The 22,314-nt window shown below is 42.8% G+C and overlaps 2 protein-coding genes across 2 annotated transcripts; one reads left to right on the plus strand and one right to left on the minus strand.

The window, feature by feature from the left end:
- Nucleotides 1-538: 538 nt before the first annotated feature.
- TMEM43 (transmembrane protein 43) lies at nt 539-8,694 on the minus strand. The gene is made up of 12 exons (XM_057417551.1): nt 8,569-8,694; nt 7,699-7,848; nt 7,306-7,440; nt 6,511-6,605; nt 5,809-5,858; nt 4,559-4,628; nt 3,204-3,274; nt 2,917-3,038; nt 2,252-2,326; nt 2,071-2,172; nt 1,800-1,917; nt 539-898 (listed from the first exon to the last, which is right to left on the minus strand). The coding sequence occupies exons 1-12, from the start codon at nt 8,578-8,580 to the stop codon at nt 696-698; spliced, it is 1,203 nt and encodes a 400-aa protein (XP_057273534.1). The 5' UTR covers nt 8,581-8,694; the 3' UTR covers nt 539-695.
- A 98-nt stretch (nt 8,695-8,792) lies between these two features.
- CHCHD4 (coiled-coil-helix-coiled-coil-helix domain containing 4) lies at nt 8,793-16,928 on the plus strand. The gene is made up of 3 exons (XM_057417552.1): nt 8,793-9,025; nt 10,916-11,014; nt 16,442-16,928. Exons 1-3 carry the CDS (start codon nt 9,004-9,006, stop codon nt 16,735-16,737), a joined length of 417 nt encoding a protein of 138 aa, XP_057273535.1. The 5' UTR covers nt 8,793-9,003; the 3' UTR covers nt 16,738-16,928.
- The last annotated feature ends 5,386 nt before the right edge of the window (nt 16,929-22,314 follow it).

Genomic DNA, 22,314 nt, shown 5'->3' on the forward strand with positions numbered 1-22,314 from the left:
AATGGTGTAAGTCCATTCTTCCATTTTGGATGCTTAACCAAGACCAACTTGGAGATACATAAAAACCTGAGGGAAATCAATGCTTTGGGCCAAATCTGCGCTGCCTCAGGGCACATGCACCTGACTGCTTGTTGTTGCAAGTCACTCTGAAAACCCCCAGTCCAAAAGTGTACGTTTTACATGAGCATCATGTGAAACTTAAGTTGTGGTTCCCCTTTGAACACACACACACACCTCCTAATGCATCAGCCAAAGCAGCGTATGTGACTGTGCAGAGAATAGGCTGCAGAGGTTAGTCACAGGCACATATGTATTTCCTAAGGAGATCTGATCACCTCCATAGGATGAAGCTGGTGCTTGCTCCATGACACACAAGGTGCCTCACCTGTCACTGAGGACTTGCCAGTGCTCAAATCAGGAGCTAGTGAGCCATAAGAGGTACAATCTGCTGGGTTTGCTGATCAACACAGACACTCCAAAATGCCTTTTTTCCCCTAAAAAGTCAATGTCACTGACTTCTGCAAACACCAGCAGAGTCCCATTTTCATGAGTAACGTGTAGCAAGCCCCTGCCCAGAGCTGCCCAAACGCTTCTGGCCTGGGATGTGCTGTGAGTGTGCTGCAGTAACCAGGACAGGAACGCACTGGAGGAGTTTCTTAACAGGGACCCAGCGCCCAACCCCGAGCAGCTCCTCCTCACTGCTGCTTCTTTGGTGGGACACGAGATCTTGCCACCACAATGGGCACTACAGAGAGCAGCCCGATGAGCAGAGCCCAGAGGGGCCGGTAGAAGAGCCAACCCACAGAGATGGTCAGGAGCGACAGCGAACTGGCCACGCAGAAGGCAAACGCCTTTAATCCAATGTTAACCAGATCTCTCACAACAGGAAACCAGTCCACTGCAGAAAGAATTAAACCAGGGATTAAGGAGTTGATAAATCATGGTTTAACAGGAAATCACGTTTAGGATTTGCTCACTATTGCAATCGGAAGGCGGACTCCAATTACTTATCAAGAGCACTGGGTAAGGCATTGCAGTAGAGCATCTTCAAGGCATTTGATAACTAAAGCAAGAGCTAAATATAAAAGGCAATGGAATTCTCATCTCCTCAGACAGGAAGCAATCCCAAATTAAGTCAGAAGACATGTCCAAGGTTTGAGAGGCAGAGCAGCCTGACAGCCTTGCAGCTGTGGAACAAGTCTAGAGCAACTGATACATAACACGAAACAAACTGGTTTCTGGCAACAATAATCTTGCAGTAGCATGTCTATGGATAATAGGGGAAAAAAACAGCTCACAGATACAAAGCAAATGTTAGCTTTGATGTCTGGAGTTTATACAAGTTTGAGGCACCATCTGCTTTTCTGTGTTTTTATTCCAAGATCTTCCTATGTTAGAAAGATAAAAGCTTTCCTTGCTGTTTGTTCACAGTAGTGTAAAATAACCAGACACACAGACATGGTGCTGTACAACCACCAAGACCTCTTGGGGGACCACCTGTGTGTGGGTTTAGAGAGTAACTGGATTGCAGCACCTTGGACTTGGAAGAACCAGCCCAACACATGCTTCACCCTGGTTTTGGTGAGCACCGGGCTGGGGGCTCCCAAGACTGGCAATGTTTTAATGTTCACAAAGCAGCCATCCAGTTCTGGGATCCTGTCTCCCTGCAATTGCCTACTGCAGCTTTCAGATCCAATCCAGTCTGAGTCCAGACCAGATTCCTTCTGCCCTCCAAAGTAATTAACTGCACATCTGAGCAATTAATCAAAATCATTTTACCTTTCTGTAAAGCAGCTTACCCAAAGTGTAGAAGATTCGGGTCATGAGGCTAATGCCCACAAACATCGCCAGCCAGCCTGCTCCACGCAGCACCCAGGTTTTCATGGTGTTCCCCTGGTGCTCCCTCTGAAACACTTCCTGAAAGGAAACACCATCACATGCAGCCTCTTCCTCCATTCCTCTCCACATCCTCCTGATTCCAGTGCATTAGGCGCAAATCAGAGCTGGCAGCGCTGCTTCTGTACTACCATCTCCAATCTCAGCCCCTCACTACTCCAGTGTGTGTCTCACCTCCACAGTGAGGTCCCCAGGGTACAGGATCTGCAGGACATCTCCAGACTTGGTATGATATGGCACCAGCTGATCTCCTCGCTGGCGAGCGACCACAGTCACCTGTGAGAAAGGGAGAACATTTACTGGTTACTGAGCTGGGAACAGAGTCTGTGAAATACAGGAACAGCTCAGGACTCACCTTCTCAGCAGAGCCCAAATGGGGGTCATCTCCACTCAGACCTGCATAGAAGAACGAGACACGAAGATCTCCCACCTACAGACAGAACAGTGGAAGTCAAGAGGGATTTCTTTACAAAGGAGAATCACAGGAAAGATACCCCTGCATGGGAACACCCTTTCTGCATCAGTTCCTATTTCAAGCCAGAGGATACCCAGCATGATTTCCAAGCTGCACTTTTTTTCAGGCCTAGGCCATAGCCAAAACAGGGCAGCTCAAATGGTGCTTTGCAACACCCCCTTTGATTTAGCTGCAGAAGCACATTAACATCAGCAAGACCCTTTGTTCATCCCTTGTCATGTTACTTCTTGGCAGAGGAGGGAAGGCAGCACTCATGTCATTGTACTCCATTCAGTACAGCAAGGCAGAGTTAAAACTCACCTCCCAGCACCATCCTGTGTGTTTCCATTTAAAAGCATGGCAGACTCAAGAAAACAGAAGACAAAAGCAGCCTCAGAAGCTTTCTGCAAGCAAAGCACTTGTGCTGAAAGGGACAGTACTAAGGGTGTTATCTCTATGATGGTCTGCACTCTGTTTTCTACGAATTTAAACAGGAATGGGACATGCCCCAGCTTTCTTTTTCACTTAAGAGCAATCACTGCTTTGGTTTATCTTTCCCATCTTACTTCTGGTCGCCTGGGGTTGTCACTGTGGTAAAAGTAATCTCCTCCGCGGGTAACATCAGCATGAGGATCCTCGAGGTGTGACAAGCTCAGCTGCTTGAAGTCATCGATTTTATCCACAAGACCTAAGCAGAATAAGGAACCAAGCTCAGGTCCAGTGTCTAACTTGGAACAGGCAATTTTCTGGCTGGCTTCTTCACTGTCACTTGAAATCATCATCACTGTTGAAAGAACCAAAGTCCACTGCTGATGCAACAGCAGACCCAGAGCCAACACAAAGCAATCCTTACCCTTGGAAAGAACAAAGCTGCCAACTTGGACGTTAGGAGAAACAGCAGTGAAAGACTCCACAGCCATGGCACTGAGGAATAGAGAGAAACCCTGATTAGTCCTGGAGTTATGATCAAGCTCTTCATCTGCAGTATGTAATACACAGCAGATAAAAGGTACTACATCAAACATCAGGAGAAACTCAGAGCTGAATGGCTGTAATGATGTGAAAACAAAATCATCAAGAAACTGTGTCCAGATTTCACAGTGTTGGAGCCATTAAAATAACTTAAGACAAGACATGACTGTCTCACCCCCCAGCCCAACCTTCCAGTCACACTGCGGGATTGCACTAGGAAGCTTCTCTATGGTGCTATAGAGGTTTTGAGCAATGAGGATTTAATCACGTTCCTAGACGAGTTCCTGCAACATTTAACTACGCCCATAAATGCATTTTATTTCTAGCCTGAATTTATTTAGCTTCTCCTGTCAACTGCTAGATCTTACCTGCTAAATCAAGAAACCTACATCACAAACCTTCTCCATATACAGGTACTTTTACATCACAGCCAAGTTAATAACATTCCAGACTCAAGATTCCTTTACTTACAGTCTTCATTCTCACCAGCAGTACTATCGGAATCTCCTTGGCAGGAGACCAGAGACTTTATTTTTACAAATGTCTAAGTTGCATGGAGGGAAGAAAGACACACAGCACACACTTAAAATAGAGTCTCATCCATGCAAGGCATGAACTCTTAAAGTTCAGCAGGTCTGCACACACCGCACGGTCTCATGAGGGGATCCACCACAGTTACACTGAGTCTCCTTGGTCCGTACCAAGCTAAAACTTGGCATTAAAATGGCACATTGTAGTGTAATTACAATGTTAGTTGTAGTGTAACTACAGTGTTTCAGATGAGAGCTATATGAAACAAGTTATATACGGGAGATTGCCACAAATAAGCTGATGAGTTCATGCATGCCAGCTTAGAGAAAGCAGGATGAAGTGGCGTGACAAGCTCCTGGGATGCCTCCTGTTCTAACCCTCCACTTGTAATAGAATTAGTGACAGACTGCACTAACAGACAATAAAAGTCAGAAGGAACCCATTCAAGTTTTCCCACATGAAGACTACATAGTCCAGAGGTATTGTAATAGTAGCCTGATGTCCAGCCATTGCATAGCTTAATTCTGGTTCCACCAGGCAGCTTTGAACTGCTCCCCAATTTCTCTATCCTTTAGGTCTCCCAACTAGCAAAAGACTAACAGCTTCCATCTACTTCACTCTGTCATGAAGATGGGTCATTTAGCTTTCAACTTTGACCAGATACAAGGACAGAACCCAGAAGGACTGTGCCAGGCAGTAACTTACCTGGGGTTTTTGTGCCCAATTTCTCGATCAAAGTTCCTGCTGTTCACAACTTCCGACTTCCACTCAGTGTCTAAAGAAAATAACATGACAGCTGAGGAACAGGCAGGAAGAATTTACACACAGGTCCTAGTTACTGAAGACACCTCTCAATCAACTTAATCAGTTCCAAGTTATACTTCTAGTATTCACATCAAGGTCTGTATATGATAGTCTGTACTGATACTTAAATCCATCCTCCCAGCATATTAACAAGGCATTGCAGGACTTGGGGGAAAAAAACGAAAAAGGATTTGAGGGATAAATTTGTAACTCAATTTTCCAAAGCCTGAGAAAGGGTGAGAGTAAATGTGTTTTGCCAACACCCAAATCAGTAATTAAATATTTACTTGACAATAAATTAATATTCCCCAAGGTGAGTCTGTTCTGCCCATGATGCCCACTGCTAAGCAACCTCCTTGTCATTATTTCAACCCACAAGCTCCCTCATTCCTCTTCTTCCCAATCTCCTGTTTTTCACAGCTCCTTATGTATGTCCATGCTTCACTGGAGCTGGGGTATTTTTATGATCACACCCAGAAACTGCTGCACACCCACGTTACACGTCCATCTGTTTTCAGCAGAGATAAATGAAGCACAGAGACCAAACTCCAGATACTTGATGACTCAGAGGGTTTTTCTGCCACTGGGTAGATCAGAATAATCCCCTCAGTTCTGCTCCTGCCAAAAAAGCTTTTGGCAAAGGCCACAGTACACATCAGAAAGTGCTGGTGGTTTTCATTAGCTGGTATCAACACCTGAACACATTCTCAACAGGCTGTCTTACAGACTGGAGCTGCACTGCTCTTCCCTTCTCCTCTGCTCACACCACATACATGCCCAATTACTCCACTTCTGATGAGTGCTCTCAGGAGTAGCTTTGAACACATTACCACCTCTGCCCATCTCCTGACACTGAGAACCTTACAGGCCCTATCTCTGGAGCATCCTGCTCCTGGATGCTGCTCTGAACCTCAAAGAGTTCCAAGACTTGGATTTTCTGTAGTAGCTGTTTATTAACAGCACACCTCCTTTCACATACAGTTACCTCCAGAAGGGTCATTTGTTTAGGAAACAGAACTTTTGCTTATTTCTTCACATTCCTTTCTTTCCCAACAAGAAAATAGAGGGTTTACAACAGAAGTCAAAATCCACACACATAAAAGTTCAAAGTTACATATAAAAGAAAAGGGACCTTCCGTTGCTAGACTTACTGTATGAATACTTTGTCTCTTTCTTAATCTCACCGTTCTCTTCATATTCCCTGGAGAGAAACGGGATGGAATGATTACCAGAACACACACCCCTGCTCAGGGCAGAACACATTACCAGAACACACACCCCTGCTCAGGGCAGAACACACTTTACAAATGGAACACAGACATCTCACTGACAATGCAAACTTGTCTTTGCAAGTAAACTAAGTCTCTAAACTATTCTGAAGACACAGATTCTCAATACAAGGACAATACTACACACAAATGCTGAACAGCCACAACCCTTTTACTCCCATGTTGCCAAGTAGGTGCTGACTAGATAGATGGGAACAACCAGTATTAAAGACAGTGAGATAAGCTGACCTAAATTAACAAGTCTTTTACAGAAGCTGCACCAGAAGCATGTTAAAACAGAGAAGTGATTTTTCACACTTTTACACGTCTAACAGGCTTTTTTGTATGATATAAAAGACAAGTGGAACATGAATTCTGTGGACTCAGACCTACTTAATAGCTAATTGTCAGAGGAATTATTATTAACAACAGAAATGTTTTCCCTCCTCTGCTTGAAACTATGAACAGAATTCTCCTGCCATAAGGAGCTGGGGTTAATTGAGTGGGGGGAGAGAAAAAAAATGTGATGGGATCCTGTTAACACAACAGCTTCATAAATAACTTTTAAAGGTTACTGTCACTTACTTGGACTCTTCATATTCTACCCACTGGTACATTTCTACGTTACGCTTAAGTTTGACAGCCTGGATGGAGAGCCCATAGCTGGGATCAAACAAAGGCTGTGCAAAAAGAAGAGAAAGCACAGGTCAGTATAAATGCTGTGCCTCACAAACTGTACTGTACTATCAAACCCATTTCCATACCTCAGTGTACATAGGACTATGTTACACACAGCTGAATGCAGTGGAACTGTTATGAAAGACAAACAGGACCATCTCTTTTTAGCACCGATAAATCTGAGCTAAAGAACCATCATCAAATATTATTGCCACAGTGAAAAATAAAGTCTGAAATGCTGACGGGATGCAGACTTAAGTGTTTAAATCAGGGAGAGGTTTTATTTTGCTGGAAGCTACTGTGCTGTGTCACCTTTTGCAACATAGGCTGCCCACAGAGAATGTCCTCACTACTGAAAAGACAGAACTTGCAGAGTCTCTGTACTGGAAGAGCCTGAAGACTTCACAGTACCATGAATACACAACAGGTTCCCTATACAAAAGGGAATTCAAATGATCCCCCAAAGGCAGTGGGAAGGTAAACACAGCTTTAGAGGTGGCACACAGCTTTAGAGGGAGACCAAGGCTGTAGAGCATCTCCCTGATTCCAGGCCAAGAAGCAACACCAACAACACTTAAAGAGAGAAGCTACGTGTCTTCTCCTGGCTATTAAACATCATTTTAATTGGTAATTAATTGGAAAAATAATTTCCTTCCCTCCAAGCTTGAAATACTCACATATTCAGGATATTATCTTATTTACCTTAGATGTACTCAGATCACCCACTAAGTGCACCAGTCTCCCTTCATTCTGCTGAGACACACTGTGGATGCTGTCAAGAGGGATCACAAGCGAAAGCCCCTCATCAAGAGATTTGGCTGTCCTCAAAGCTCGGCCCTGCAACCCAGGAAAGCAAAATCAAGCTGTGGAGAACCAACGGCACAGCAGTACTTTGTGACAAAGGCTGGCAGACAAGTGATCTGAAGGCCACAGCAGATGTTTCTATATCCTTCTTCAAGGCATGCCCTTAAAACACACTTGAATGAAGCTGTAACATGACCATTTTAGTAAGCTTGTAAATACAATACTAGTTGAATGGCACCTCAGCTGTGACGTTTTGAAGCTGTGTACAAGCACTGACCATATGTCACTTACTTCATTGGTAAAAAGAAGGTAGAAAGCCAGAAGAAACGTCACAAGTCCCATCAACATGCCTCCAGAAGTCTCGCTCAGTCTCTCCAGGAACCCTGGTTTGGACTCACTTGTGATTTTAACATGTTCTTTTCTGCTGCCTGTGTCAGAGAACTGGTGGAGACAAACCAAAAATGCAATATTGGTGTGAAAGGGAAGGCATCCGGTTGCAAAATAACTCTTTTAGCTTGGGTAATGGTGCTGCTCTACAGAGTAGCACCTCCTGTCTTGGACCAAAACCTTCTTAAATTCCTCATCACACTTTTAACGCCAGAAAAGCAGTCACTATCTAAAATTGAAGCCTGATGGAAAAACAACAACTTCTGTTATAGCGGTTCAACATGTTCCTTCAAGCTCCCATCAGTCCTGTCTCCGGGTTCCCTATTTGGTGCCCACACCCTGCATTCGGGCCATGACAACGTGAGTAATAGTCCTAAATTCCAGGGCAGCTAAAACACAGCTATAAATAACAAGTTACATTTTACCTCACCAGTGGAAAAACGCCTTCATGCTTTAAAATATTTGCTTCCTGGGTAACAAAAAGAGAGAGCTGAAAACACCACTGTTAATGCTGTCCTAGCCAGTGCCACGTTAAAGCATGCAAGCCCGAGGGGGGCTACCTGTATCTACGTTGGCTGTGGGGAGCACCTAAGATGCAACTTCAGGTTAGCGCACGTAGACAAGAGAGGAGGCGAGGCTTTTGCTCATCCCAAGGTGCCAAGCGGGATGTGGCAGCGGCCCCTCCGCTGCACAGGGCCCCCGGCCCCCACAGACCACCTCAACGGGCCAGTGCGGGGAACCACCACACACCGGACCGCTCCGAGCAGCACTTACATTCCTCGACATGTTGGACCTCTTGGTCTCGCCGGGTATCACCTCAGAGAAGCCGCAAGAGCCGCGCACCGAGAGCCGCCCGCAACCGCGCCCTCCTTATTCTCACCGCCGAGCCGAGCCGAGCCGCAATGCATGCCGGGGCATGTAGTCCCGCCGAGCAGCCGCGGGGCATGCTGGGAGATGTAGTCCAGCGCCACAGCCCGGCCTCCCGAGTAGCTGCGCTCACTCCGCGCCGGCTCTGGGGCCGCGGTCGGCAGGAGGTGCGTCAGCGGCCGCCGGCGGGCAGGGAGGGTGCTTCCGGAGGCGGGAGGTCATAGCGTGGAGCAGCGCGCCGCTGCCCCTTGCTGTGGCTTTCAGTGGTAGCGGAGGGAGCGGTGGAGGCCGGCGGGACGAGTCTGCGTGCGCGCTGCGGGGAAGGTACCGCCCGGCTCCGCCATGTCCTACTGCAGGCAAGAAGGTGCGCCCGGGTGTCCTCCCAATGTCACACTGCAGGGACGGGACAGGCCGGGCGGGCTCACCCTCAGGCGGCCCGGGGGAAGGTGGGCGCGACGCGGTTTCACCTCAGCCCTCGAAGGGAAGGCACAGCCTGAGGGAGGAGAAGGCGCGAAAGCGCCAGTGTGTGGCGGAGGGGGAGCCGCTTCGCCTCGCCTTGCCTCGCCTCGCCTGCCCCGTCCGACCTTTCTCCTCAGGGCAGGCGGGAAGCCGCGGCGGTTGCCCGTGAGGCGGGAGCGCTGAGGGTCACCGCTGCCCCGCGGGCCGGCCCGTGTCCCGGTTGCGGTTCCTCACACCGGCCCTGCGGAGAAGGTGCGGCCCAGCAGCGGGTGTTGAAACATCCCCGGCGAGTGGCCGGAGCTGGGTGCGGTGCGCCTCTGGGCTTCGGTTTTAGCTCGGCAGCTTTGCGGTGCGGTGACTCCGTGTCCCGGAGCACCCTCCCCTAGGGCTGGGTTTCCGTCAGCTGGAGTGGCCAAAGGTGGTTTTTTACCTCTTCAGGGAGAACGCGGTAGATGGACAGGATGGGCAGAATGCGAACGTTGTGTTTCTGTATTGTACAAGGTATTGTACTGCATAGGTGGTGGTAGTTAAGAGGCTTGACCACTTCATAACCTGTGGGATGCTCACCCCCGTTAAGCAATGTAAAGTGACTGAATGTGAAGTTTCAATCTGTAAAAAAGCCGTTCTATACTTCTAAAGGCCGTTTTTTCGTTTATGAACTTTGATACGTCGAATGCCATTATAGACTGTGGTGAGGAAGTCGTAACCTATGGGCCCGTTTGCTTTGTTGTTAACTTGCTTATTTTAACATCTTGGATCTTTACAAGGTCTGTAAGTTGTCTACAAAGCTCAGTGAAAGGGTTTAGAGTTTGTATATTTCTAGTTCCTTCTACATAAGAAATGCGTGAACGTTTTACATTAACTGTACAATGCAGAACTGACAGGAAACTGCTCTGTTAAAAGAGGTTTAGATTTGTCTGCTTCTCTGACATATTTAAACGGGAAGTTACTGAACATCAGCTGGTTGAGGTTGCATTGAGGGGCAAAAAAGACTCTAGTTTCTAACATGCCAAGTCATTGTTGTGGCTTTATGAACTTGGAGAACAGAATGAAGTTCTTGGGGAACTTGCCATTTACTTTCCACTCCATGAATACTGGATTATGCGTTCAGAAGAGTTTCATCTGGCTGTTGTTTTCTGCTTGTATCTGCCTCAGAGTGCTTATAGTTATTAGAGAACTCTACTCAGGTTTCCAGCCAAGCCTCCCCCGCTGCACACTACAGAGCTTTGTTAAATCAAGAGTGGCACAGAAGCAGGAAGATGCTGTCTTGGGTTTCTGTCCTTTGTAATGTTCACAACACCTTTCACTATAGTTGATTCCACACCGTTATGATGCTTTTCAGTATTTTAAGTTAGATATTTCCTGTAAAATATTACACCAGTATTTAATGTAGAGCACTATTATCAATAAGTATCCTATGGAACACTTTAGTGTAGTTTTTCTTTCCCTTTTCTTTTTCCTTTCCCCTTCATCTGGGTTAGTGCTGGTAATGGAGTAGTTTGAGTTTGTTTTGAAATAGCTTTTTAGCTTCACAGTTCAATGAACTGCACTGTGATCTGCAGCCATTACAGTGTGTTGCTGTGAAAGCTGAAGCTTTAGAAGAGTAGAATGTCAGCTGTGTATGAACCAACAGCTGTTCTAATTGAAGGTGAAAAATACAACAGGATTAATTCACTGTTAACGTTAATGCATCACGCTGAGTATCTCATTACCTTTTGGTGTTCAGCAGCTTTGTAAATGACTCCTCCCGCATCATCTTTCCCTGAACTCTTACCTGTTGTCTCCCATATGGCAGGAAAAGACAGAATCATATTTGCTACCAAGGAGGACCATGAGACACCGAGCAGTGCTGAGCTGGTTGCAGATGACCCAGATGACCCTTATGAAGAACAAGGTCAGTAGTAAGCAGAAGCATGGAAGTAAGAAGTGATACATCACATATATACTACCAGTCTTAACGAAAGAAAGCCAACCTTGTAGGAAGCAGGAACAAATCATTCATTTTTAAAAACAGAGGGCAGCTGGTTATTCAATAGATAAATACCCAAACTGTTAGCAGTTTTAACTTCCAAATTAACATCACAAATGACATGTTTTACTTATGGTGGTGTGTTTTTCCCTAGCTTTTAATAATCTTTCAAAGTAGTCTGTTCAAATGTGTCAATGAATGCCTGATAGTTTTGGTTACTAGCCAGAGGTACCCAGAAAAACACTTTTCCTTCCCTTCTTTTATTAGTGAAGTTACAGCTTAACCAGTGAAAATGATGGTTGTGTTTTTCACTTTCTAAGTAAGGAAATACAGCTTTTAGAGGTGCTGAAGTAAGTTGCATACCACTGTCATTGATGTGAGTTGCATACCACTGTCATTGATGTGAGTTGCATACCACTGTCATTGATGTGAGTTGCCTGTGTGCAGCTGGAATTGCCTGATTTGGTGATCTGTCAATATCCAATTTAATATAAGTTATAGCTGAAATTAGAGCTGACTAATCCTGTACTATACTAGTAGCAATGTAATCAATAATTCATAGTAATATCTTTCAATGGCATATGACAGGTAAGTTCAAATTACTCTGTTTTTAACTGTAGCCATCTTGAAAAGATGTAAGTTAAAGTTTTCAGTGAAGATTGCAGTTCTGTGAAGTAAATCTAACTGGCTGTTGGAGATTTAGGAGAGAGGAATGTTTCTGAGGTCAAGACTTGTAATGTTCTGATTGCACAGAACATTTTTGGTTGCTTCTAATGGATAAACGAAATAATCTTCCTATCATGATGATTAAATAAACTTTGCCCCAAGTTAATGAATTGTCATGAACATCTGTGAATTGGGTTATTTTCTAGATGCTGTTATTGCTTACAGGTCTTTAGCCTCTTTACTTTGTGTGAAGACCTTTAGAGGGCAGTGTTCAAGCACAATTCAGCAGCTGGCGCACACAAGATCATTTTGTTAGTAGTTTAATTTGAACCATATCCTCCTATGTCATTAAAATAACTTTTTTTCATACATAGGTTTGTGTTGAAATGATTTAGCATTTAGCTGCCTCTCTTGGCTACATTGCAACTGTATGTAGTCAGTAAGTGACTTCTTTTTATGATGATATATAAAAGTTTTGCTTGTCAGCAGTGATGAGTCCATTCAGTTTTATAGTGATCCAGATGAGAACAATGAGAGAATTTCAGAAAGGTCTTTCAAAACTGCAGTTTAGTATCTATCAGGAATTTTTCTACTGTGTATTGTCAGGTAGATTGTTTAACTGGCAAAGACCCAACACCCAAACTGCCTCTTTGGTGGAAACAGTTTATACTTTGGGATTTGTCCTTATTTTCCCCATGGGAATGGGTCTTCATCGCCTAAGGATTTCAAATGGAGACTTCTACAGGCAATAAAATCTGTGTGGCACTTATATCTGTTACTGCCTTGACCAGGGTGGAAGGTGAAACAGACAAGTCATTTGTACAAAGTAGTTCACCCTTAGGTAGAAAGCAGTGTCTAAGGAGAGCTCACTTTTAAGAGCATTTTTCCTAGCAGTTTGCTACATGGAAGAGTTAGCTGCTGATGCAGGCAAATGTAAAATCCATTAGTGGACTGTTGAGTGAAGAGTTAACAGCCTCTAATGATCAGATGGTGGAATTAAATTCCCCCTGTTCCTTTTCTGCGGCCTGTGGCTTTCTGTTTCCTTTGGAAAAACTGGAGACTGTTTGCAAATAAAGCAAAGGAAGATGCTTTTTCTGAATATCACATCTGGAGAGCAAACGCTTGGATACTTTACCATTCAGTGAGCTGTTAAGTCACCTTTTGTGGTGTACAGCTAAACAAAGTAGCTTCCTGTTTAGTGAAGTAAATTCATGTATGCAGTCTGTATTGTGGTTGTTTAAAGTTCACTTGTCTTCTCCCTTATAATCATTCATGGTCTTTGGCAGTAATTATTCTGTTAGTAGAAGGTGTCTCTCTAGCAACAGCATGTGAATGGATATTAGTCCTATAACTAAGCATCTATTTTTGACACTGCCTTCTAAGAGGAAAGGGAAGGGTGCCCATCTCAGGTTCACCTACTATAAAGGCTTGGAATGTGAACATAGAAAACTGTTCTCTTGCTACCTCTAAAGGGGGGATTGTCTTCCTTCTGTCTCACACCCCACCCGTTTGCTCCAAATTATTTTCTTTGTACATATACCTTAAGTATATAGTCTTGTGCCATGTATTTTGTTAAGAAACTAGTCTTAAGTTAAAAGAGCCACTTCCTCCTCTTTTAAATGTCATATTAATTGATTCCTCTTACGTGTATTTTGCTGGATGTGTAAAAGCCATGGTGAAGAGGGGAGGTGGTGGGGGTTTTCCTAGCAATCTTGTATTTACTGCATGTTAGATCACTTGCTTCCTAAATTATGAAGCAGGGAAGAAAACAGAAAGCCAGAAGCTAGTTATGTCAGGGACACCTTGCAGTGACAATGTGTGTCTGTATGATTTAAAATGAGAAGCTCTGTAGAAGCTGGCAGGTTTTTGGTTTTGTTTTTTCTCCTTAGCATTTGGTGAGTTACTGCCATGTTTTAAGGATTATCTGCAAACTTCTTATTCGAATGGTCTCAGGCTACAGTGCATCAGATCAAATCAGAAATAATTGACATATCACAGAGTGTTGCATTTAGTGGGTGTGAAATTTGTGGGCAGGAAGGACATATGGGCAAAACGCTTTGGAATACATTGAGGTGCAGAAGTTCATGTGATTTTTATCCAAAAGCAAATGGGAAGGGCTCTGCTTCCCATATTAAAAAATAAATATTGCTTTATTTGCACATAAAGCAATGTGCAGGCTTTTCTGATTTAACTTCTGCTTTGATTAGAAGAGTTGGTTTACAGTCTTCAACTTCTGTGGCCTAATTAACTCTGACTCTTTTCATCTTTTCTGCTGTGCTATACACAGACCAGTAATATCTGAGGAAGAACAGTTTTATTGTATAGATGTTTTATATCTACATTAATAGATACCTATAGATGTTTTTTATATTTATTCTATAGTATTGTTTTATAATACAACTAAAACTTTTATGTGAGGTTTTGAGTTTTTTATAGGGACCTTCTTCATACTTAAGATAAATGCATAGTTTGGGTTTTTTGGCTAGTTTTCATTTTGCTTCAGGCATTAATAGATAAGTCTTTGAGCAGTCTGCTTTAGTTAGCAGATGACTTGTGAAAACTTCTGCTCTGTTTCCTTTGGAAGAAAATAAACTTGTGTAGTATTTTTATTTTTTTTTTTTTTTATTTCTATCAGCTAGGACATTGATAGAACAAAACAAGTTTTGAGATTTTGGTAGGCAAAAACATCAAAAGAAGTGAAGCCACATGGAATGGGAATGCCGACAAAGTTAGCATTCCATATTGCAGTGTGTCTCGGAGTTCATTGTATGTGCCTCTTAACAGCTGTGGCTGATGGAAACAAGAATTCATTTGCAGTAATTTGAAATAGAATTTTCACTGTAAAGCTTGTTTCTGGTCTCTTGTGCTGCACATGGAAAACTTTAAATGTTAAAGGGCTCTAGTTTTCATTGAGATCTTTGCTCCCATCAGTTAAATAACTTATTTTATTAGTCTTCCATGAAGAAGGAAGTCGTGAGCCTTTTGCATGGGAAGTAATTTTTATTATTAGACACATGATAGGAGAGTTGGCTAAAAGTGCTTGTGGAATTGCATTATAAACACAGGTTGTTGCTGTCCTCTCCCTTCTCTGTGTTTCCACACTTGTTCCTGGCATCTTATTTTGCAGACAGTTTTGAAACCGTTTCCCCAAAGGACTGATGAAGCAAAGCCTTAATTCTTTTAAGAAAGAACCTGATGAATGGTCAGATGTACAGGATTCTTTATGACTGATGATGTCTCTTTCAGTCCTGCTTCCTGTGTGTCATCTTAGATTGTGCATCCTTGGCAGATGAACTTGTTATTGGGATGTTTGTCACAAAACAGGGAAGAAACTTCCTCAGAACAACAGTGGGATTTCATTACAGCAAGTACAAAGACAAGTGTTGACATAAATGCAGCTGTTTCTGCCTTCATCTGTGGTATTAACAGATCCCAGGAGCTAAGAGAGATGAAGTGTGATGTCCGCAATTGATGCTAATGCAAGTCTTCATCTGCTGTGATGTGAACAGGGGTTTTGCCATTGAAGTGTGCTTGCTGCTGTATTTACCAATGAGGAAATGCTTGTCTTACTCATCTGTGGTTTTGTTTTGCTTTTTTTTTAAAGCATGGTTTCTAAAACTGATGCTATTTCTGTGATCAAATAGGTGCAAATCAATGTCATGTGATATACAGGAATGTATTGTTTATGGCATAACTCTTACATTGTTGTTAATTCACAAGCTTAGAAGGCAGTTCTGGTTCCAAAAGTAACAATATATTTGAAGAAAATTATTTTACATGTAACTCCATTGCTGTGGTGTCTTCAGGAGCATCTCACAACTCCTCATGTATTTTTTTTCTTTCTGAAGTATTAGAAAAATGGCTGTTTAAAATGACAAAAGTTAAAATGCATGAGGAGGAATATAGGAATCAAGTTTACCAAGCAAGCTGTATTTCTTAAACATTGGATGACCAACATCTTTCTGCTTTATGTCATCCTTTATGTCAGGATGGCATAAAGGAATCTGGCACCAGCCATCCATCTCCCTCTCCTCAGTAGTCCTGCTTTTCCTCCAGGCCACTGAAGATGCCGTATACACTGTACTAGGGACATCTCTGTACAGTGTTTTTTACAGATCTATCTTGCCAAATAAAGCATGATCTATCAAAAAATGGCAGTGTTACTGTAGTTGACTAAATCATGCTATGGAGGCTGTTACTTTCAGTATTGAAAAGGAGACTGATCAACACTGAAGCTGTGGGTTAGTATTCTAAAGTTCATTTAAAACAAGAAAACCACATCCTTGATTTAAAAGAATTCTACTCTTAATACTGGAATTAATTTCATATAACTTGTATGACATGATTTTAAGGCTTGCTTGTTCCCCTGGCAGAGTCTGGCAAGTGGATGGTCTTGACTTCAATCTGTTTTGAAGTTTACTTAGAATATTCTCAGTGATTGTAGTCCAGGGAGAAAGACTGAACTCAGGCATGGATATAGAACTGACCTCACTGGTGCCCAGTAAAGGATCATGCAGATGAGAGGTAGAAAGCCTGGCCAGGAAGTGGAAGGTGTTTAGCACCTTTGAAGCTACAGAACTAATAGGGCATTGTGAGTACTTCCACTTACACCTGTATTTTAGCAGCTTTCACTGAATGAAGTCCATTTTTGGAAGGAGCTTTAACTTCTCTCTCTTGTTTGTTCAGGATTGATACTGCCCAATGGAGATATCAATTGGAATTGCCCGTGTCTGGGTGGAATGGCTAGTGGTCCCTGTGGGGAACAGTTCAAGTCAGCCTTCTCTTGTTTCCACTACAGCACAGAAGAAATAAAGGGATCAGACTGTGTGGACCAATTCCGTGCCATGCAGGAATGCATGCAAAAATACCCAGATCTTTACCCTCAAGAGGATGAAACCGAGGAGAAGGAGAAGTCAAGCAAAGATTTGGAAGCTGCTTCTATGGAGGCTGCTGCTGCCAAAGAGGAGAAGGGATCTAGCTAATGAAGATGCAAGGAGGCTGTTGTCTCCATTTCTCATTTTCAGAGACATGGACTTTTGCAGTATGTCTGTCTTCTGAGTCGCCAAGAAATGTCTCACCATTGTCTTAGACACTGTATCATAGTAAATAATTTATTGCTGAAGGAGAAATCTCAGTGGTACAGTCTTGCAAATAAATACTGCAAAAACAAGTATGTGTGTGTACTGTGTAACTTACTATCACACAGTTAATACCTATCACACAGTTAATACCTTAACACCTTCTTTAACCCTCAAGTTTTCCTTGAGTTTTGACTTGAATAATGTCTAAATATATCGCTTTCAACTGAAATTCCACTAGCACACCAGGTCTGTTTTCATTTCAGTATGTCTTGATCCATAGCTGCTCTTTTTAATGTTTTCTATTAATACGAGTGGCATTAAAGGATTGATTTTTTTTTTTTTTTTTTCTTAAAGAGTTTTGGGTTTTGCCAGAATGATACAGAAAATTGAAAACTGCCTAAATCCAGTTTGTAAAATAACTGCAAATGGTTTTAGTAGACTTTGATTGCATTTTCCTACTGGCATCAGGTAAGGATGCCAGAACAAGGATGTTGAAATGCATCTCTCCTTTAATTTCATTTCCTAATTGTGATGGGTTTTACATATTTAACAATGGTGTGTTGAGCAACCATTGCTAAAGACGGATGGAAAGATGTTGATCACTGGCTTTATTTTCGCTCTGAAAGCACCGGTTGTTGGGTTCCTGTAGTTAGCATCTGCTCCTTTGGTGTATAGATAAGCTCTTGTAAAATATGATGAGAATACAATGGAAAGGTTACCTGGTGTAATGATCTCAAAACAGATACTGTGACTGAAGTGCATATTAAAAAGCAAATACTTTTTACCTTCACTGAAAGCTCCTGTGTCTTTGTGGTGTGTTTCTTTAACACTGCTTGGGTTTGAAATAACTCTTCTGCATTGTAAGCAGGCTTTGAATCAGTTTGTGGGTTGTGAAACACGGTTGCTTCAGCTTGTCAGGTTTTCATTCTTGTTCCATTCTTTTCTCCCCAGCCTGGGTCAGGAAGGTATGAAAAATAGAATTTTCAGGACCTGTAGACTGGATCATGAACTAGCACTACAGAGGGCCTGAAAAGCAATTAAAATACTTGAAAATTACTTTAAAGGTGTAAATAACCGAATGATAATTCGCTATAGTTTAATACTTGTGGGTAAGGGAATGCTACCTTGTTCTTTCCTAATAAAATGTAGGCTGTGAGAATTGTATTACGGAACAAATCAGCTTCACTAACTTCACTGCATGCTGGCTGGTTGGTTTGGTTGTTTTTTTTCTCTTTCATGTGCTGCTTAACTTAACCAAAGCATAGAGTTGTAATGACAATAATGCAGGCCAATAAGTCTAGTAATGTTTGAACACTTGCCTGTCTCTGGGCAGCAGTCTTGGGTGCTCAGCAACATTGCTTCCATATAATATTTTGGTATCTTGCTTGCACAAGTTATTTCAGTGTTAGTGATGATGTTTCTGAATATTTGAGGGGAATTCCTGTTACAGTGTGTTTGAGCTGTTCATATCTCAGTGCAGCTGCTGGAGCCTCAAAAAAACCTGTAGGAAATTAAGTGGCTGACAGCTACTCAGATCCAAGTACATGGAGAACAGGTACTCTCAGCACCTCTATGCTTTTAAGAGAGAAAAGTGTGACACAGCTTCTCAGTGTGACTCTTTCAGGTGTTGGAAGGCAAATGCCAAGTTAACCTGAGTAAATGAGCACAAAAGTAGCAGAGATAAGAGATAAACCTTGGCACTCAGGCAATTGGACCATGAAAACAGAATCTTAAGCAATCAGATAAACACTGGGCACCAAATAAAAACACATCACTTGCACCCAAGCTTTTGGCTGTTCAAATGGAAATGGTGTTTGTGAAGGGATGCTCTGTTCTAAGAACTGTTTGCCTCCTACTTTTTCCTGCTGTGCTTTTCTTTCCCACGTTGCCTCCTATGCTCTGCAGCTTTGGGATTTAGCCTCTATTTCTAGCATCTGTAGGAAACAAAATGCAAGAATCCTGGTCCCCAGTAGCTCAGAACCTGACCCTAATACTGCCAGAGAGAACCTGGTGCATATAATGTAACATATTTGAAGGTGTGTTTAGGATGGAGTTGCTTCTTTCTGATTCTGCTGAAGGTCACCTGTTGGGTAAATAGGGAATATGTGTAAGGGCTTTACCTCAGAAATTGCAAACCAGTAAGTACCGTGTTTGAGGTGTTAGAAAGGAAGTCCCCACCATTAAAATCTTTAAATAGTAATGTAGATGTGCTTGACATGGAATTAGGGCTGTATGTTGAGAGACGAGTCCAGTCCCTTATGTTTTCTGATTTAGTGCTTACAGTGCACTTCCTGCCATGGAATTTGTATTTTGCTGCATTAAAGTCAAATGCAGTCAGACTTCCTTCTGGAGTTGAAGTTCATGACAACCATGTAGTATAGCTTGCGCTTCAGTAGAAGCATAGGAATTAGAATGTAGCTCAACAGTAAAAAGAGGTGGGTTTAGTTGAATTTGTCCTACAGACTTTCATCATTGCTCCTAAAACACTGCCTTGTTCAGTATTACTTGGAAAACCGAAGTATTGCAAGTTTTAATCAAGTCTTCAGTTGTTGGACTTGCTGCAACTCTGGAGTTGATGCAGCGGTGAAAGAAGCTCTGGTTTTGACAGCTGGGTAGGACTGTCCTCACCTGGCTAGAATCCCTGTGTGATGCAGGCCACAAATTCATCTGTGCTTCTAATAACTTCTTTGTTAGGATGGAGTTGCTCCTGCAGTCAACTCAAACTTGACTCTGCGGAGCATGTGTTGCGTCTTCTGATGCAGGTAAACATTGCCTATAAAACTTGTTTCTTTTAACGTAAAATATATGTGAAAATATAGTTAACTACTGAAAGTGGTTAAAATTAGATGAAGTTACATTTCAGAATGTGTTTAAAAGTTACTGATTTCTGCTTTTCTCTGCAGTACAGCCTACCTGCATTTCAAAGACCTAACCTGTGCTTAGTAACTTTCCTAGAGATAGGACCTTGCTTCAGGTGTGAGAATGACCTTTTATTTTTCCTTCTTCCCTGCAGCAGGAATGATGTACACAACAGTGTCTGGAGGGTGATGCTTATCTTGCAGTTCATTCTCAGGATCATTAGATCTGGGGATCTGGCAGGGCTATGTTGGAAACAAGATCTATATCCTCTGCAGTCCTCACTGAGCACGTCCTTGTTAAACCTCAGTGATGTTGCCAGTTCATCTGAGGCACTTATCTGATCACACGTCAATGAATCTCTTTGAGGAGAGTTGTTACCTCAATAGGTAGAGCCTATTTTCTTATTCCTAGGCAAGAGAAAAAAGGATATTATTTGCTTCTTGGACTCTTGTTTTACTTCTCATTAAAATTCTAGTTGGTGTGGGACAGTGTAGAGAAGCTACCAGCACTTTGTCATTTATTCTCAGCCAGCTCTAGTCACTGGACATGACTTCATTTGATTGCACAGCACCAGCCTGCAGTTGTTTTTCAACTCCTTTTAACCCCTCTAGAACTGATGTTCTGGTAGTGACGCTGAGAACTTGAGAGAGTGGTGACTGCATAGGGTAGGATGATGAGAACTCTAGTTCAGGACATAGGGGATCATTAGATGAGCATGGGAGAAGCAGCAGGATGCATCTCTCAAATACAGTGAATTCCATGTTCTTGGCATAAGCTATAGCCAGCAGCCAGGGCCTGACTGGAGGGGTGATCTCTAAACCAAGAGGAAATATTGTTGTTCTTGAGGGGCTTTTTCCAAATAGCTTATTACTCGTGGGTGTTGCTGTATGTGTGAGCAGAGAGCTCGTGAGCTGTCACAGCCAGAACAAAGAGCACAGGAAGCTCTGAGGTGATTGCACATTGCAGATTAACCCAGATGTGGCACAGTGCTGTGCAGGGTTCGTGGACACAGGGTTTGTTGTATGGGGTGTGATTTATTTGTTGATTGTTTCTGGATGTGGCAAGTTCCTCATCCCTCCTAAGGAGGTGAAAGCATCTCCTCCTAATGTGCTCGTTCCCTTTGTAGGGTGCTCTATGGGAGAGGAGCTGTATGATTTCTACATCTGTGGTTTCTAACCTTTTCCTTACTGTTACGAGAGTGTTGCTTCTTCCACACTGTTCTTTTGTTTTCTCTTTTGTTCCCTTCTCAGTTCTAGCCTTGCTGCCTTTTCCCCTAGAGCCAGTCACATCAGAGTACGGAGACTGACATGAGCACACTTCTATCTACCTAAGTCCTGAGCATTTATACGTAGGGCATCTTCTGCCTGCTTGTCACATGTTCCTATTTTCATGACACAATTCTTGCATCACCTCTGTGTAAAGGAGTAGTTTTAGGACCTGTTAAGTGCTTTTTAGACCTCATTAGGTCTCAAATCAGTAAAACTTCATGTGTATATTTCTTATGGGACTTAAGCACCTACATGTAAGACTGCAGGACTGGGTTTTGATCAGTTACTGAATTAACATGCCAGCTACATCAATTAAACATGTATCCTGGTTGCCTTATTAGCTAAATGCTTTTCTCCGTTTGCCTGACGGTGCTAACACCGTTGAAGGAAAAACCTGCTGTTTGGAATGTTGGTAGTTTAGTAACTTAAAAAGAATTAATGTGTATGTGATTTGAGTGGTTTAAAAGCTTAAAGATAGATCCCAAACCTCACATCAGGATAAGTGTCTGAGTATTTTTAATGGAAGTTTCAAGTACAGAAAAAGTGCTACAACACATAACAACAGGGGCCTGGGGATGAGCATCTTGTGAGTTACCTCGATTAGAGAAAGCTTACATCAAGCAGCATGGAGAAACTGAGCCACATGGTAAATGCTGCAGAGAAAACTTCCTCTTCATATCAGGGAGCCACGCTCAGAAGAGCAGTGCACAAAGGTTGTGTGTAAGTATGTTTTCCTCCTTAGCTGCTTGCCAAGAGCAGAGCTGGAGAAGCATTCATGGATGCACGTGCTCCAGAGAGCTGCTTTGACCTCCAGCACTCCTGGATTTGCTGCTATCTGTGGAAAGTTACACATGCTTCTGCTTCAATCACCAGTGCTATTACAAATTATCCACAGCTTTTCAAACTCCTTTTTATTTGTGGATAAAGGCTTTTATTTCATCCTTATGCAGAATTGGCTACTGTTTGGTATGTGATTGCTACCGCCTGTGAGGCACCTTGTCTATTTGGATGCTATAGGCATGTTCATGTGTCCAATTTAAAGACAGGTCTCACTTTAGATGTACTCAAAGAAGATGTTCAGCCACTTCTGTATTGGGCAAATACATCCTTCTCTCCATGTTAGTATTCTCTGCATTATTGTACCACCCAAGACACACAGTCACAATGGGGATCACAAGGTGTATGATGTTGTACTCAGGCCTACAAAACAATTTGGGGTTTGGTACAGGAATACTGTATTGTCTATGGCAGTTCTTTTAATTAGCTATGCATAGACTTGTTTGCTTGTCCTGAGGAATACATAACAGCTTCTACTAGGAAGACAGTTCTCACCTTGCACTGTCTCATGCTC

The sequence above is a fragment of the Pezoporus wallicus genome, unplaced genomic scaffold (assembly GCF_028554395.1).
Source record: "Pezoporus wallicus isolate ANWC-B61680 ecotype Strahan unplaced genomic scaffold, APGP_CSIRO_Pwel_v1 contig_8542, whole genome shotgun sequence".
Classification (NCBI taxonomy): Eukaryota; Metazoa; Chordata; class Aves; order Psittaciformes; family Psittacidae; genus Pezoporus; species Pezoporus wallicus.

Excerpts from the sequence above, each read along its gene's own strand:
- TMEM43 (XM_057417551.1), bottom strand. Across the intron at positions 5,859-6,510 it reads GTAGAATATGAAGAGTCCAA|GGAATATGAAGAGAACGGTG; the intron begins GTAAGTGACAGT and ends GTTTCTCTCCAG. Across the intron at positions 3,039-3,203 it reads CAGCTTTGTTCTTTCCAAGG|GTCTTGTGGATAAAATCGAT; the intron begins GTAAGGATTGCT and ends TATTCTGCTTAG.
- CHCHD4 (XM_057417552.1), top strand. The coding sequence starts at position 9,004 with ATGTCCTACTGCAGGCAAGAAG. Across the intron at positions 9,026-10,915 it reads GTCCTACTGCAGGCAAGAAG|GAAAAGACAGAATCATATTT; the intron begins GTGCGCCCGGGT and ends CCCATATGGCAG. Across the intron at positions 11,015-16,441 it reads TGACCCTTATGAAGAACAAG|GATTGATACTGCCCAATGGA; the intron begins GTCAGTAGTAAG and ends TTGTTTGTTCAG.